This window comes from Giraffa tippelskirchi, chromosome 5, assembly GCF_054371585.1.
Source record: "Giraffa tippelskirchi isolate mGirTip1 chromosome 5, T2T-mGirTip1v1.2.pri, whole genome shotgun sequence".
Lineage (NCBI taxonomy): Eukaryota > Metazoa > Chordata > Mammalia > Artiodactyla > Giraffidae > Giraffa > Giraffa tippelskirchi.
Window position 1 is genome coordinate 187,450,092 of NC_137279.1, and position 15,374 is coordinate 187,465,465.

The 15,374-nt window shown below is 46.6% G+C and overlaps 2 protein-coding genes across 9 annotated transcripts in view; one reads left to right on the forward strand and one right to left on the reverse strand.

Annotated features, from left to right (window-relative positions):
* TRPM8 (transient receptor potential cation channel subfamily M member 8) overlaps positions 1-15,374 on the forward strand; it is an 89,750-nt gene that overhangs the window by 63,053 nt on the left and 11,323 nt on the right. For all 8 annotated transcript variants that reach the window (XR_014052321.1, XR_014052322.1, XR_014052320.1 and 5 more), the window contains one exon: positions 7,326-7,516. Coding sequence is in view for 3 of the 8 variants with exons in the window: in XM_081485734.1 (XP_081341860.1) it covers positions 7,326-7,516 (191 nt within the window). In the remaining 5 variants the exon portion in view is untranslated. The remainder of the gene's footprint in view (positions 1-7,325; positions 7,517-15,374) is intronic.
* Positions 550-3,190, reverse strand: LOC145507929 (uncharacterized). Its single transcript, XM_081495415.1, has 2 exons — positions 1,175-3,190; positions 550-580 (listed from the first exon to the last, which is right to left on the reverse strand). Exons 1-2 carry the CDS (start codon positions 2,314-2,316, stop codon positions 550-552), a joined length of 1,173 nt encoding a protein of 390 aa, XP_081351541.1. The 5' UTR covers positions 2,317-3,190.

Genomic DNA, 15,374 nt, shown 5'->3' on the forward strand with positions numbered 1-15,374 from the left:
AGTGTGCTGCTCTGTCTATCACACTGACAGAGGAGCACTGATGTATATACACTACCGTGTGTAAACAGACAGCTGGTGGGAAGCTGCTGTCTAACACAAAGAGCTCAGCCTGATGTGCTGATGACCTACGGGAGCAGGGGAGGTGGGGACGGAGTGGGGAGGGAAGCTTAAGAGGGAGGGGATGTATGCTTACCTATGGCTGAGTCACGTTGTTCAGCAGGAACTGTCACAACATTGGAAAGCAATTATATTCCAAAAAGAAGAAATCCTTGCTATTTGAGGGCGATGGGCATGAGGCATACTGATATAAGATGATGTGATATGATACAAACAATATAAACAGCGCAAAAAGGCTCCTGACAAAGGACAATGGTGCTGAGCGGGGGTCATTACTTGTGACAGATCCTGGGGGTGGGCAGCAGTGAGCGGATGAGACCTTTGCCCTTTGAGGTTTGGTTGGAGAGGGAGAGGCAGAGGAGATAAAGCGGTCTGGGGAGGACCAGCGGCTACAGAGGAGAGGAAGTTGGCAGCGGTAGGTTATGGAGTCTTTTATGCCGTGGCAAACAATTTGGAGTTTTTCCTGCAGGTGAAGGGAGATTTTCATGGGTCTCTACACAGGCAAGCAGCATAGGGTCTTGGTTGTGTTGCTTTTACAAAAACAAGCTCGACATTTAGCATCTCAAAAACCAGTGCCATGAAATTGCTGCCCGTCCCTGACCGTTCACTTTGGTGTGACCGTTCACTTTGGTGTGACCGTTCACTTTGGTGTGTCCCTGACCGTTCACTTTGGTGTGACCGTTCACTTTGGTGTGACCGTTCACTTTGGTGTGTCCCTGACCGTTCACTTTGGTGTGTCCCTGACCGTTCACTTTGGTGTGTCCCTGACCGTTCACTTTGGTGTGTCCCTGACCGTTCACTTTGGTGTGACCGTTCACTTTGGTGTGTCCCTGACCGTTCACTTTGGTGTGTCCCTGACCGTTCACTTTGGTGTGTCCCTGACCGTTCACTTTGGTGTGACCGTTCACTTTGGTGTGACCGTTCACTTTGGTGTGTCCCTGACCGTTCACTTTGGTGTGTCCCTGACCGTTCACTTTGGTGTGTCCCTGACCGTTCACTTTGGTGTGTCCCTGACCGTTCACTTTGGTGTGACCGTTCACTTTGGTGTGTCCCTGACCGTTCACTTTGGTGTGACCGTTCACTTTGGTGTGACCGTTCACTTTGGTGTGTCCCTGACCGTTCACTTTGGTGTGTCCCTGACCGTTCACTTTGGTGTGACCGTTCACTTTGGTGTGACCGTTCACTTTGGTGTGTCCCTGACCGTTCACTTTGGTGTGTCCCTGACCGTTCACTTTGGTGTGTCCCTGACCGTTCACTTTGGTGTGACCGTTCACTTTGGTGTGTCCCTGACCGTTCACTTTGGTGTGACCGTTCACTTTGGTGTGTCCCTGACCGTTCACTTTGGTGTGACCGTTCACTTTGGTGTGACCGTTCACTTTGGTGTGTCCCTGACCGTTCACTTTGGTGTGACCGTTCACTTTGGTGTGACCGTTCACTTTGGTGTGACCGTTCACTTTGGTGTGTCCCTGACCGTTCACTTTGGTGTGTCCCTGACCGTTCACTTTGGTGTGACCGTTCACTTTGGTGTGTCCCTGACCGTTCACTTTGGTGTGACCGTTCACTTTGGTGTGACCGTTCACTTTGGTGTGTCCCTGACCGTTCACTTTGGTGTGTCCCTGACCGTTCACTTTGGTGTGACCGTTCACTTTGGTGTGACCGTTCACTTTGGTGTGACCGTTCACTTTGGTGTGTCCCTGACCGTTCACTTTGGTGTGTCCCTGACCGTTCACTTTGGTGTGTCCCTGACCGTTCACTTTGGTGTGTCCCTGACCGTTCACTTTGGTGTGACCGTTCACTTTGGTGTGTCCCTGACCGTTCACTTTGGTGTGACCGTTCACTTTGGTGTGTCCCTGACCGTTCACTTTGGTGTGACCGTTCACTTTGGTGTGACCGTTCACTTTGGTGTGTCCCTGACCGTTCACTTTGGTGTGACCGTTCACTTTGGTGTGTCCCTGACCGTTCACTTTGGTGTGACCGTTCACTTTGGTGTGACCGTTCACTTTGGTGTGTCCCTGACCGTTCACTTTGGTGTGACCGTTCACTTTGGTGTGACCGTTCACTTTGGTGTGACCGTTCACTTTGGTGTGACCGTTCACTTTGGTGTGTCCCTGACCGTTCACTTTGGTGTGTCCCTGACCGTTCACTTTGGTGTGTTTTTGGTGCTGCAGTGTCAGAGGGGAGCCGGGATGTGCAGAACATCTTAACACACCCGCTGGGGCACTGTGTGGGTGCAAAACCTCAGGGTGATCCGGGATCCCTGGCTATTGCTGGCGTGTCAGGCAAAGAAGGGCAGATGGAAAAATGCCTGAAATCTGTGAAAAGCTTGGAAGAGAGGTTGATCTGCTTGCAGTCTAGCTGGCAAGTTTCTTGTATTTCAAGTTTTTCTAGATTCCGCCATCGTTTTAGTGTCTACTTTTTCTTTGTGTATTTTTTACAGATTTTCCATTCTGCTCTGTGGATCAGGCTTTCCGTTTTCGTTTTTACTACCAAACGGCTTTAATTACTGATTTTTAAAAATCAGTTTAACATCTGTTGTATGAAGGCCCTTCATTTGTCTTACTCAGACTTTTCCTGGCTTTTCTTGTATGTTTAATCAGATGGAGGGCCTAAGGCTTATCTTCTGAAATCCATTTTTCCTTCCTGTTCCAAAAATTTTGTTAATGAATTTTATTGTGATGATGTTAACTTTGTAGATTCATTTAGGGGAAGCTGACATCTAAAAGAAGTGCCAGGAAAAAAAGGGTTTTTCTCCACTTACTCAAATACATATAGTTCCTCAGTTTTACGGATTTTTTTCACATGGATATGGTCAATGTTTTGTTACATTTTTTCCTAGCCATTTGTGGTTGTAAGTGACAGTTTTTCTATTATGTTTTTTTGATAATTGTTTTTTGATATGTAGGGAGGTTATGAAATATAACTTACTTTGGAATAAGTCTCTTTTGTTGCTTTTCAGCCGCTGAGTCATGTCTGGCTCTTTGCGACCCCATGGACTGCAGCATGCAAGGCTTTCCCGTCCTTCACTATCTCCTGGAGTTTGCCAAACTCGTGTCCACTGAGTTGGTGATGCTGCCCAACCATCTCATCCTCTGTCACCCTCTTCTCCTCCTGCCCTCAATCTTTCCCAGCATCAGGGTCTTTTCCCTGATGCTTAATAAATAAGAAACAGGAGGAAACTCCATGACATGATAAAAAGAAAAGACAGAGAAAAAAAAGAATTCCATGTCTCCTTACTGAATTCTTTTCTCTCTCTCTCTTCTTTTTATCATGTCATGGAAGTTTCCTCCTATTTCATATTTATTAAGCTCCTTCTTTATTCTTCTTCTTCTTTTTCCTCCTAATCAGAAATGGATGTTGCATGTCGCCAGAAGACTTTCTAGCAACAATTGAAATGGTATTTTTTCTTTTGATCTATGATGTATTATGAAAATGATGAATTACATAAGTGACCTTAATATTTAGTCATCCTTTTGTTCTTTGGTCAGGCACATTACTCTTTTAACGTAATGCTGAATTTCAGCCATGTGTATTACACGGCTATCTGAATCCTAAACATTCATCTCTCAGTAACATTTTCACCGTCAAGGGGTGTCTGAGAGTTTGTCTCACCTCTTGTACTCGGCTGCTCCTAGGGGACAGAGCTCCCGCCGGCTGGGTAGCTAAGGGCACAAGATATCACGAGAGATGTTTAGTCAAAGGGGACCCTGCTCAGACCTCCCTGGTGGTCTAGTCATTAAGATTCTGTGCTTCCAATGCAGGGGGCGTGGGTTCCATCCCCGGCTAGGGAACTAAGATCCCACACGCTGCGTGATGCAGCTAAATTTTTTTTTTTAAAGGGGGAGACCTTGCAGAATTTCTCCCAAGGAAGACACTAGATGGCCAGTGCTTGGCAGGGAGAGTGAGGACCATCAGAGTTGGATGGATGAGAGCCTGAACCTGAGGGAGGGGCCCCGAGCTGCTCTGGACATTGGGTTTGCTGAGGGGGCTGGGATGCATCGACAGCAGAACTCAGCCCCTCCTCTATAGAAATGGAAAATCATGTCTAAGGAACATCAAAATCACTTGAGCAAAGCGTTTTGAAGCAGTGCCCAGTTATCAGCCTTCCCTGGGGAGTCCTCATGTCTTTTTGGCTGAGTCTGAAGCTGACTTGAGAGAAGAAGAGCAATTTGGAAGGTCTAGGGTGGGATTTGGCTCTGAGTCACATTTGTCTTTTTCTGCTGCTCTCTGGGGGAAGGTGGACCCGAGTAAATAAACCTCAGCATGGTCAGCCCCAGAAATGTGTGATTTCTGCAAAGCGGCCTTTGGGCATTCATGCCCAGTAATCAGCCAGCTCATCCACATGCCCTGGGATGCAGATCAGGGCTTTTACTGCTTGCCCAGGAGAGGAACACCAAGCTGGACCCTGAAGTGCAGAGGAAGCAGTGGTTCCAGCTGGGGGCTCCTTGGAGCCTGCTGGGTTGTCCTGAGGAGCACGTGGGGCAGAGATGGGAGGCAGAGTTCTTCAAAGTGAAGAGTGCTACCAACACCAGCCCCTGTTGTGGGCACTGGCCTAAGTGCATTTCAGACCAGGGCTTGGCAGCCTTTTCTGTACGTTCTGGGCAGGGTCTTGGCTTCAGCCAGATGTGCAGAAAGAAGCCATGCCTCGTGACCCTGCACCATCCCCTCCTCTCTGCTCATGGCCCCTACAGAGCAGTTTTGGCCCCTGGGTCACATTGCCAATTCCTTTTCTAGATGACCTGGGAGGCTTAAGATGTTTTCTGTTGCCTCTGATTGACTGGTGAAGCTAAGATGCCAATCTCTTCCCACTAGGAAGTACCCTTCTCAGCCATAGTTCCACTCATAGCTCCCCAGGAAGAGAGGGAGAGTTCACCTTCTCCAGCTCCAGGCATCCTGAGTGTTTCTCCCTTCAATAGGAATGAGTAATTCCTCTTGATAAAACTTCAGAAAACAACATTTGATGCATGAAAATAGATGCAATTTTTTTTTTAATTTGGAGCGTTGCAATGGCAATTGGCAGAAACCAGTTTTAGGTGCGTGGGTAAGAATTTAAGATGCTGCTCCTAGGGCATCACCATTTAAATGGTGATACTGGTTCTGGCACAAAGAATAGAGTAAAACGTGATTCCTGGCAGGCTGCCCGCCTGGACTTCATTAACCTGGGCGTGCCTGCCGTCCTCTCTCATTGCAGCAACAGAAGCCTGCAGTGTCCTCTGCAGACGTAGAATCAGCAGGGACTGGCCAGGACAGATAATGATGCTTGGTGTTCGTCTCCGAGCAACCTGACCTACATTTGGCAGAAGCGGCAGCTTCACTGCCAGGTTCAGTTTGCTGTACGCTCATGCATCACAGTTCTGTCTGCTTTTCACCTAGAGAATCTACCATGTAGAGATGACACATGATCAATCAAGAAACTGTTTTACATGCCTAGTCTGGGAGGTTATGGATGGTAGATACACAGTAAATGTGAATTCCCTCCGCTTTAAAGACCACCCCCTATTGAAAAGACATTCCCTGCAAAAGCCTGCCCTGCACAGACCCCAGGACCTGGAGGAGTCTGTTTCATCAGTCAGTGCCAAGATAAGCAGAGCCGAACTTACAGGCAAAGCTACAACCATGCTCCATGTGGGCTAAGGCTTTGCTTGTGTGTATGACCATCACTTGCCTGAAGATATTTAAGTCTTAGGTGGTAGTGTGGCAGAGAGCAAGAGTGAAGTCTCACAACAAATGTATCATCCCATTTGGTCTGCCTGAGAAGTTTGGCCTCTAAAGTTTTTACCCAGAATGTGGAGAATTTAATCTATTTGCAGTCAGGACTTGCTTGGAGGTGATTTCTAAGAGTTCACTGCTGCTTCTTTGGCTCTTAAAGGGGTGGTTTGGTGTTAGCAGTAAAACTGTCTTAGATGATTGAACTTCAGAGAATGGTAGAATGCTTCACAGTTATCTTTTACTAAGTAGTCCAAGCAGATCACCAATTTAATGGACAGGAACTTGGGCAAACTCCGGGGGATGGTGAGGGACAGGGAAGTCTGGCGTGCTGCAGTCCATGGGTTTGTGAAGAGTCGGACACGGCTTGGTGACTAAATAACAACAACAGTCAAGCAGATCCTTCTGAAATGCGCATAACTCAGAACATTCATGCTCCGAGTCATGAGGCATCATGCAGCGACAAAGCAAATAGGCTCTGCATCACTTCCCAGTGGCGGGACTCAGACAATTTATCTACCGTGGTTCTACCTCAGTTTCCTGATCTGTTAGTCATAGATGATGGTAGCATTTACATGCTACAGAGTTGTTTGCAGATTAAATCAACTAATATAAATAGATTGCTTAGAACAAGGTCTGGTAAATATAAGTGTTGGCTACCTTGCAATCTTTGTTTAATTCGTAACTGATAAGTCAGTAATATAATCAATCAGACATTTTCCCAATAAATAGACATCCTAATTTTCCTTATGGGAATCTCTCCCTGTGAACTGTGATTTACACAGTGAGATGGTATTGTAAGTAAAAATCTAAGCCTTAGTATTTTCACTCACATATAAGCATTTTCCCAATGTGTAAAAGTTAGTTATAAATGTAATTTTTAATGACTGCATAATGTAATCATATGGATTAGCCGTAATTTGTGATACATTTTCTTAGTGTTGAACTTTTTGTTGTTCCACGCTGCTGGGTGGATGGTGGGGGCACCAGACACCCATGAATGTATAACCATTTCTATATTCTTTTTTCTCAGTGTCTCCTTATTCTTAGGTTAGATTTCCAGAAATAAAATCAATGGGTCAAAGGGATAAATATTTTTAAGGCCCTTGATAAATATTAACAAACGGCTCTCCCAGATCGTTTATAATTAAACTCCCACAATGACGTAGGCAAGTTATTCCTATGAGAGTCATCCCCTTGGGCCTCGCAGTATGAAACACGATACCAGACTAACGGACAAAAAGAACCCTTGAGAGGTCTTGACATAGGAATCATTTTAAAGCTCGTTGGACAATCTTTTGTGATTAGCAACAACAAGACAAAAGCCAGATCTGATTTTGACCCGGCGTGAACGGAAGAGTGCCTGAGTTGTTCGGGCTCTGATACCAGAGTGAATTTTTCTCTCCTGTGTCAGTGAGAGCTTGATACCAGTGTCGCCGGATTCAGCAGTGAAATGGCCAGGGCTGTGGAAGATTGAGTCTTAACCCTTTCTCCCCTCCCGCCAGCTACACCGTGGGCACCGTGCAGGAGAACAACGACCAGGTCTGGAAGTTCCAGCGGTACTTCCTGGTGCAGGAATACTGCAGCCGCCTCAACATCCCCTTCCCCTTCGTGGTCTTCGCCTACTTCTACAGGGTGGTCAAGAAGTGCTTCCGGTGCTGCTGCAAAGAGAGGAACACAGAGCCCTCCGCCTGCTGTGAGTGGCTCAACCCTCGTGCTGGGGCCCAGAGGCCGGGGCTCGCTTCTGGGAGGGTGTCTGGTCCACATCTCAACAGGTGGGGTTAGTCACGGTTATTTCAGCACTCATAGGGGTGTGTCCTGAGACTTCTCTGATGGTCCAGTGGTTGAGTCTGAGCTCCCAAGGTAGGGGGGCGTGAGTTTGATCCCTAGGCGGAGAACTGAGGTCCCACGTGCCACACAACGGAAAAAAAAAAAAAAAAAAAAGGCCAGGCATCGAGTCCCCCAGTGACTTATTCAGGAGGAAGAGTAGATTAAGAAAGACATCTAGATCTGCTGGGACAGCCTTGTTCCAGGGGGCTCACTTTTGGATGGACATCGTAAGGGTGTAAGTGGGATGTTGAACAAACACCACGTGTAGGATGTTGTCAGAATGTGACTTGGTCCTTGTTCTCTGTTGCTTCTGTGACATTTATGCTCTGGGAGACCTTAGGTCTGATTCTGGCAAGGCTCATTGTTGCAGAAACCAGTACTCGAGAAACCAAACACCACACGTGGAGAGTTGGAGAACTCGGGTTTGTTATACCGGCGGGCCCAGAGGAGTTAACACTCCAAGCTCTGAGCCCCGAACAAAGGGATTACGGAGTTTTTATAGACAGACTGTAGTGGGCAACACTAGCTGTTAATAGGCTAGTTTAAACTAAGGGGTTTCGCGCATGCAGGAACAGCAGTGAAGATGGGGAGGGGGATGCCTGGCCTGGACAGGCTTGATTAAACAGGTTTGCAGGGGCTGGGCAATTGCAAAGAGCAGGACGAGAGTGAGGGAAATAAACTCCAGTTCCTAGTATTGCAAGTCCCCACTTGCTGAGACTACGTGACCTACGTGATCTAGACTTTGCAAGGGGCAAGCTGAGTTACAGAGGCAGAAGAAGGAGGTTATGTCAAATTTTAACTTTTCCTCTTCATTCATGACTTTTCTGGTTGTTCCTAGAGAAAATCTTCCGATGACCTTACTTGGTAAAAGAATCTCAGTTTAGGAATTGGGACCCACAGTCCAGTAGATTAAACAGCCCGTTCGCCATCTTCCAGTGGGGAGGCTCCCCTTAGCACCCTCTCTCAGCCGGTGGACTCGTCAGGAAGGGTGGGCCACTGGCTTTCCTCTCTCCCCGCCTCCTTCCCACTCACTCACCAGCTGCCCTAACTGACCTTCTGTGGATCGGAGCACAGGAGAAGCGAGAGGAAAGAGCAGAGACCCTCTGTGGAAACAGTGGCGCCGCCCTGGGCCGGCTCCGTGCTCCCGGGCCTGTGTGTGTTTCCAGCTGATCTGCGATCATGTGGCGCGTGGTGGGTCCTTCAGCCGAACCCTGACTACCCCTTCACACCAACCACCGCTCCTGGGGTCCGGAAATGCTGTCTCTGGGGGCTGCTCCCCGACCCAGGGGCTGCTTCCCGACCCGAGCCTCTGGTTTCCAGCAGTGTCTTCTGTACACTCTCCCTGCCAACAACCCACACTGCCTTCCAGAAGGCAAGAGTCCACACGGCCGTGGGGTTTGCTCTCTTTTCTCATATGCTTGCCCACCTCCTCAGCCCTGTTAGACCCCGGGCAGACAGTTCCCCACCAGCCTCTCTCCTCGCCCCGGCTGTGGGAGCTGGACTCTCTGACCCTTGACCCTTAGTCACACCTCGTTCCACCATCTTTTTGGCTGCCGAGAACCTACATCTGGCTCTCTTCCCTGAGACCCTAGGGTTTCCTAACACCCCTTCCTCGAGCCACTAAGCTGGGCAAGTCTTCCTCATCCACAAATGTGTTTCCACCAGATTCAGCCCAAGGGAGAGAGAGACCTATTTTCATTCCTCCGGATGTTTGGACACAAAGAAAGAGATGGAAAAAGCACCACTGGCTCCTGTACCTTGTCCTCTAGCCTCAGGCTTAAGCCGCGGGCTCCATCTCTGGGTAGGAGTGGGGCGTAGCTGCAGGGCAGGCATCTGCACATTGACGGGGCCCTGACCCTTTGGGGTCCACACGGATCTTTCCATTTCTTTTAAAAGTCAGAAAGAAAAGAAAGAATTATTAGGTGACAGAAAATCTATTGGTACATGTGTGGGAAGCCACAACTTCCCTGGTGGCTCAGACAGTAAAGTGTTTGCCAACAGTGTGGGAGACCCAGGTTCAATCCCTGGGTCTGGAAGATTCCCCTGGAGAAGGAAATGGCAACCCACTCTAATACTCTTGCCTGGAAAGTCCCATGGTTGGAGGAACCTGGTAGGTACAGATACAATTTCACTTTCACTTTCATATACGTGGGTGCATGTTCAGTTATGTCCAACTCTGTCCTCTTGGAATTTTCCAGGCAAAATGCTGGAGTGAGTTGCCTTTTCCTTCTCCAGGGGATCTTCCTGACCCAGGGATCCAACCTGTGTCTCCCATGTCTCCTGCATTGGCAGGTGGATTCTTTACCACTGAGCTGTCCGGGAAACCCCTATTGGTATATACTTGTCTTTATACCAACCCAGTCATATAATCTTTTTAATATTTTCTTCATCTAAGAAGGGGCCCACGATGGCAAAAGTGCCAGTGCCAAGGGCCTAGGGTGACTGATTTATCTCAGTTACCAGGGACCATCCCTACAGTAAAATCAGAAGTCCTGTATCCCAGGGACTCCATCAGTTCAGGGACTCACAGGAGTCATCAGTGGCTCTGTGTGCTGATTACGGATGCAGAGTTGATGACTCAGATTGGACTCAGCCCTAGAACCTGTGGGATTTCCATTCTGTCTCTTTTTTTATTTGAGGAAAAGCCAAGAAGGGTCTCACTGAGTCTCTAAGAAGATATCTTGTATCTTATTTAACAACTCCATGAGACCTGGTTGGTTGAAACAGCTACTATTTATCTGCTCACTGACTGGGCTTTCCCCGTGGCTCCAACAGTAAGGAATCCGCCTGCAATGTGGGAGACTTAGGTTTGATCCCTGGGTTGGGAAGATCCCCTGGATGAGGGCATGGCAACCCACTCTAGAATTCTTGCCTGGAGAACCCCCATGGACAGAGGAGCCTGGTGGGCTGCAAGTCCATGGGGTTGCAAAGAGTTGGACACGACTGAGCAACTAAGCATGCACGACTACTATCATGGGATTCATGTTCCATTTTGGGCCAATCATTCCTGTCCCTCTAGTATATCCCAAATATTTTGATGATTCAGAAAGTAAAAACAGGAATTTTACTAACCTAGACATGATAATTGGCTGTAATTAAGAAAAATTTAATTTGCCAAGAACCATCATTTTTTGTTAGATTGCTGCAAAGAAAAATGGAGGAAAGATACTCAGGAATATGATCTTCAATACTGGTCATAATTTGCTTCTGTGTTACCCCTGCAGCAGTGATCCCCTAAAGTCTAGCTTTCAGAATGTAAACGTACAATGACCCCCATCTCATGTCACAGTTTAAAGAATCCTCATTGTCGACTCTTTTAACAGCATTATTTCAAGACGTTAAGTGTCACTTTGGGGATGTCATTAGCTATCGCATGTACGTAATTGCCTTTCCTAATGAGGAAAGGTGTTTTGACAATTTGGATAAGTAACTGTCTTTCTCTTCATTGTTTTGCTGTGGAAGACAGAGTGAGTCGTTTCTAACCAAAAGAATGAGAAGTCTTTGTATCAGAGGTGGGAATGGAAAGCTGAGACCTGGAATTTGTACTTGAAAACCTCACCCAAAGATCAGAGGCTTGTCATGAAGTGTCTCAGAACTACCTTTGAGTCTGTTTTGAAGCCATGTCATGGATGAATGTCTGTAGAACCTGTGGGAGGGCTCAGGGGACCAAACCAAGGCTGCGGCTTGGAGGCAAATGCAAAGTAAATTTAGGAAATGTGTTGCCAACTATAGTCTTTGGCAACAAGTTTCACACTTCTTCCTGAATGGTTACAGAGAAAAAACAAATGATGGAGAAAAGTTGTGGGGAGGAAGGTTTGATGAAGTATAAAGGAAAGTGAAAGTGAAAGTAAAAGTGGCTCAGTTGGGTCAGACTTTTTGTGACCCCCCTGGACAATACAGTCCATGGAATTCTCCAGGCCAGAATACTGGGTAGCCTTTCCCTTCTCCAAGGGATCTTCCCAACCCAGGGATCAAATCCAGGTCTCCCGCATTGCAGGTGGTTTCTTTACCAGTTGAGCCACAAAGGAAGCCCAAGAATACTGGCGTGTGTAATCTATCCCTTCTCACGGGATCTTCCCCACCCAGGAATCGAACCAGGGTCTCCTGCATTGCAGGCAGATTCCTTACCAGCTGAACTATAAAAGCCATGTCTAACAGTTAGTGCTGCCTGGAAATGATGTGGCACCTTGTGAGGTAGGGAATTCCCATCACCAGTGGGATTCCAGCTGGGGGTAGGGAGGCAGAGGGGCTCCATGGAAGGAAGGTCTGCTCTCCAGCCCAGAATCAATAGAATCAGGAGACTTGATGTATGGGTGAGGACAAATCAGTCCTCTGATTCAGGATGGGTTGAGAAGGCAGGTAAAATGCAGGTATCCTCCCCAAACTTGTTTATGATTAAGCATAATAAGAACATAAACGTAGAGAACAGACATGTGGACCCTGGGGGTTGAGGAAGGTGAAGGTGGGGTGAATTGGGAGATGACCTGTCTGGTGGCCCCCCATTCCCATTTCATTTCTGTATTCCTTCTTGAGACTTAAGAACTGTCTGAAGAGAGCGTCATTGGTTCACTGTTTCTCCGATTGTGGTGAGCCCTTCAAAGAGACAGGTACAGAATAACAAGGCTCATTTCTGACTTGTTTGCTTTCTCTGGTTGAAGCTCCTGTCCACTTGCTGGCCAGGTTTGGGGATTTGTTTTCATTCATTTATTTATTTTTTATTGGAGTGTAATTGCTTTATAATGTTGTGCTGGTTTCTTAGTGAGCACATATACACTGAAGTGAAGTGAAGTCGCTCAGTTGTGTCCGACTTTTTGCGACCCCATGGACTGTAGCCCAACAGGCTCCTCCATCCATGGGATTTTACAGGCAAGAGTACTGGAGTGGGTTGCCATTTCCTTCTCCAGAGGATCTTCCCGATCCAGGGATTAAACCTGGGTCTCCTGCATTGTAGGCAGACACTTTACCATCTGAGGCACACTTTACTACCATGTGTAAAGTAGATAACTAGTGGAGAACCTGCTATAAAGCACAGGAAGCTAGTTCAGTGCTCTGTGATGACCTAGAGGGGTGGAATGGGAGTGGGTGGGAGGGAGGTCCAAGAGGGAGGGGATATATGTACGCATATGGCCGATTCACTTCGTTGTATAACAGAAACCAGTACAACATTGTAAAGCAATTACTAGTCCTGTCCGACTCTTTGTGACCCCATGGGCTGCAGCACTCCAGACTTCCTTGTCCTTCACCATCTCCTGGAGCTCACTCAAACTCATGTCCATTGAGTCAGTGATGCCATCCAACCATCTCATCCTCTGTCGTCCCCTTCTCCTCCTGCCCTCAATCTTTCCCAGCATCAGGGTCTTTTCCAATGAGTTGGCTCTTCGCATCGGGTGGCCAAAGTATTGGCGCTTCAGCTTCAGCATCAGTCCTTCCAATGAATATTCAGTGTTGATTTCCTTTAGGATGGACTGGTTTGATCTCCCTGCAGTCCAAGGGACTCTCCCGAGTCTTCTCCAATTAAAATAGATAAATAAATAGAGTGAAAACAAATCCCCCAACCTGGCCAGCAAGTGGACAGGAACTTCAACTAGGGAAAGCAAAGAAGGCAGGAATGAGCCGTGTTCATCTGCACCTGTCTCTCTGCTGTGCTCACAGCAATCAGAGAAACAGTGAGCTATTGATGTTCTCTTCAGACAGTTCTTAGTCTTGGGAAGGAATAAAGACATGGAGTGGGGGATGGAGATGGAGGACAGGATCCTCCAGCCACTGTGCAATGATGACAGAAGACAGGGAGCCAAGAGCTGTTTACTCCCTGGAGATTCTGGGGCATCTGGTCACCACCTGCCCTTCTGTCTCTCCTTCGGAATGACTAATTCCTGAGCCACAGCATTCTGTGGTCGTCGGCTCCTCTCACGGTATTGTTTCCTACATTTACTTTGCATTTGCCTCTAGTGATAGGAGAATCATGGGGTTTAAGCTTCACATGGCTCTTCTTTAGAGAAAAATGCAAGATTTTTCAAATAACTTTTCAGAAAAGGTAGAATCCAAGCTTCCCTGTTTAGTACTTTTGGGGCGATACTGTCAAGTGATGGTAAAATGTATGCTACCAAGAGATTACAGTTTTATAAAACCCATCACTTTTCATGAATGAGAAAGTACGTATTTATAGACCGTTTGAAAAATACAGAAAAGCTCAATTAAGGGTAAGAACAGATGGGCTTCAGAAGGTAAAGAATCCGCATGCAATCTAGGAGACCTGGATTTGATCCCTGGGTTGGGAAGATCCCCTGGAGGAGGGCATGACAACCCTCTCCAGTATTCTTGCCTGGAGAATCCCCATGGACAGAGGGGCCTGATGGGCTGCAGTCCATGGGGTCACACAGAGTTGGACACGACTGAGTGACTAAGCAAGGCAGCACAGCACATCTAGAGATAAATATTGATAGCATATTGGTATTGATTCTGTTATTCTTAGGTGTGTGTATGATAATTTGATTGCTCTGTGCATATGTATTCAAAATCTAATTTGTTCATTTAACTAATAACCTCCTGTAGAACATCTCTTCTCACCATAAATATATACCTTTATGACAATTTTTAGCTGTGGAATATTCTAGTCTGTGGATATACCATACTTCATTAAACCAACCCCTTGTTAAGCATGTATGATGGTTTCTCCTCTTTAGTTACTAGGTCACACTATGATAAGCAGTTTTATATATTCATTTTTGGGTGCCTCAGTGACATTTTTTTCCTTTGAATTCTTTCTAGATGAGAAATTTCTAGATTTCTAGTGTATGTGCATGTTAAAGTCTTTTGATATGTCTGTTCCCATCCCATCCCTCATTCCCTAAGGCTGTAACAGTTCACAGATTTTTCCCAGCATATGGGAAACCTGTTTATTCACCTTTTTGCCAACACACAGTACAGTCATTATTGTAGACCCTGCTCAGTTTCCAGTTTGGTTGTGAAAATGGTATGTTATTGTCTCAGTCAACATTTCCTTGACCCTTAGAGAGGTTGAACATTTAGTCATTGGCCATTTTTGTTGTCCAGCTACCTAGTTCAGGAGCATCTATCCTTTTCCAGTTGATTATTAAGTTCTCATATCGGGCTTCCACATACGTTTAGTTTGAGGAAAAGACATTGAGAATGACTTTGCTTGGAAAAATCCAGTTAAGAGAAATTCAGTTAGGAATTATTTTTTAAGTGAATGATCACCATTGAAAAATAAATCTGGATTTGCTATCTGGGATCTGCTTCAATTCTGTCCCTTGCATATTGGTTCTGCCTTTGACTCCCAATTAATTCTTTTTACACCTAGGAAAACCTTATAACAGTTCCTAAACTCTAACATTTCGAAGAACGAATTTAAAACTAAACACTAGATAAACTTATTCTGAGTGGACACCCGCATGAACGTATGCAGTTTTCTTTCCCCATGAATTCATACGGAGGATTGCTGTCCATTGCACTAGTCCTGGAAACACAGGTGACACATTGATCTGTTCTTTTGTTTGCATGCCATCTGAAAAGCTAAGTCGCTGTAAAAAGTGTTAGTCATTCAGTTGTGTCTGACTCTTTGCGACCCCATGGACTGTAGCCCACCAGACTCCTTGGTCCATGGAATTCTCCAGGCAAGAATACTGGAGTGGGTTGCCATTTGCTTCTCCAGGGGAACTTCCCAACCTAGGGATCGAACCCGGGTCTGAGAAATTGCAGGCAGA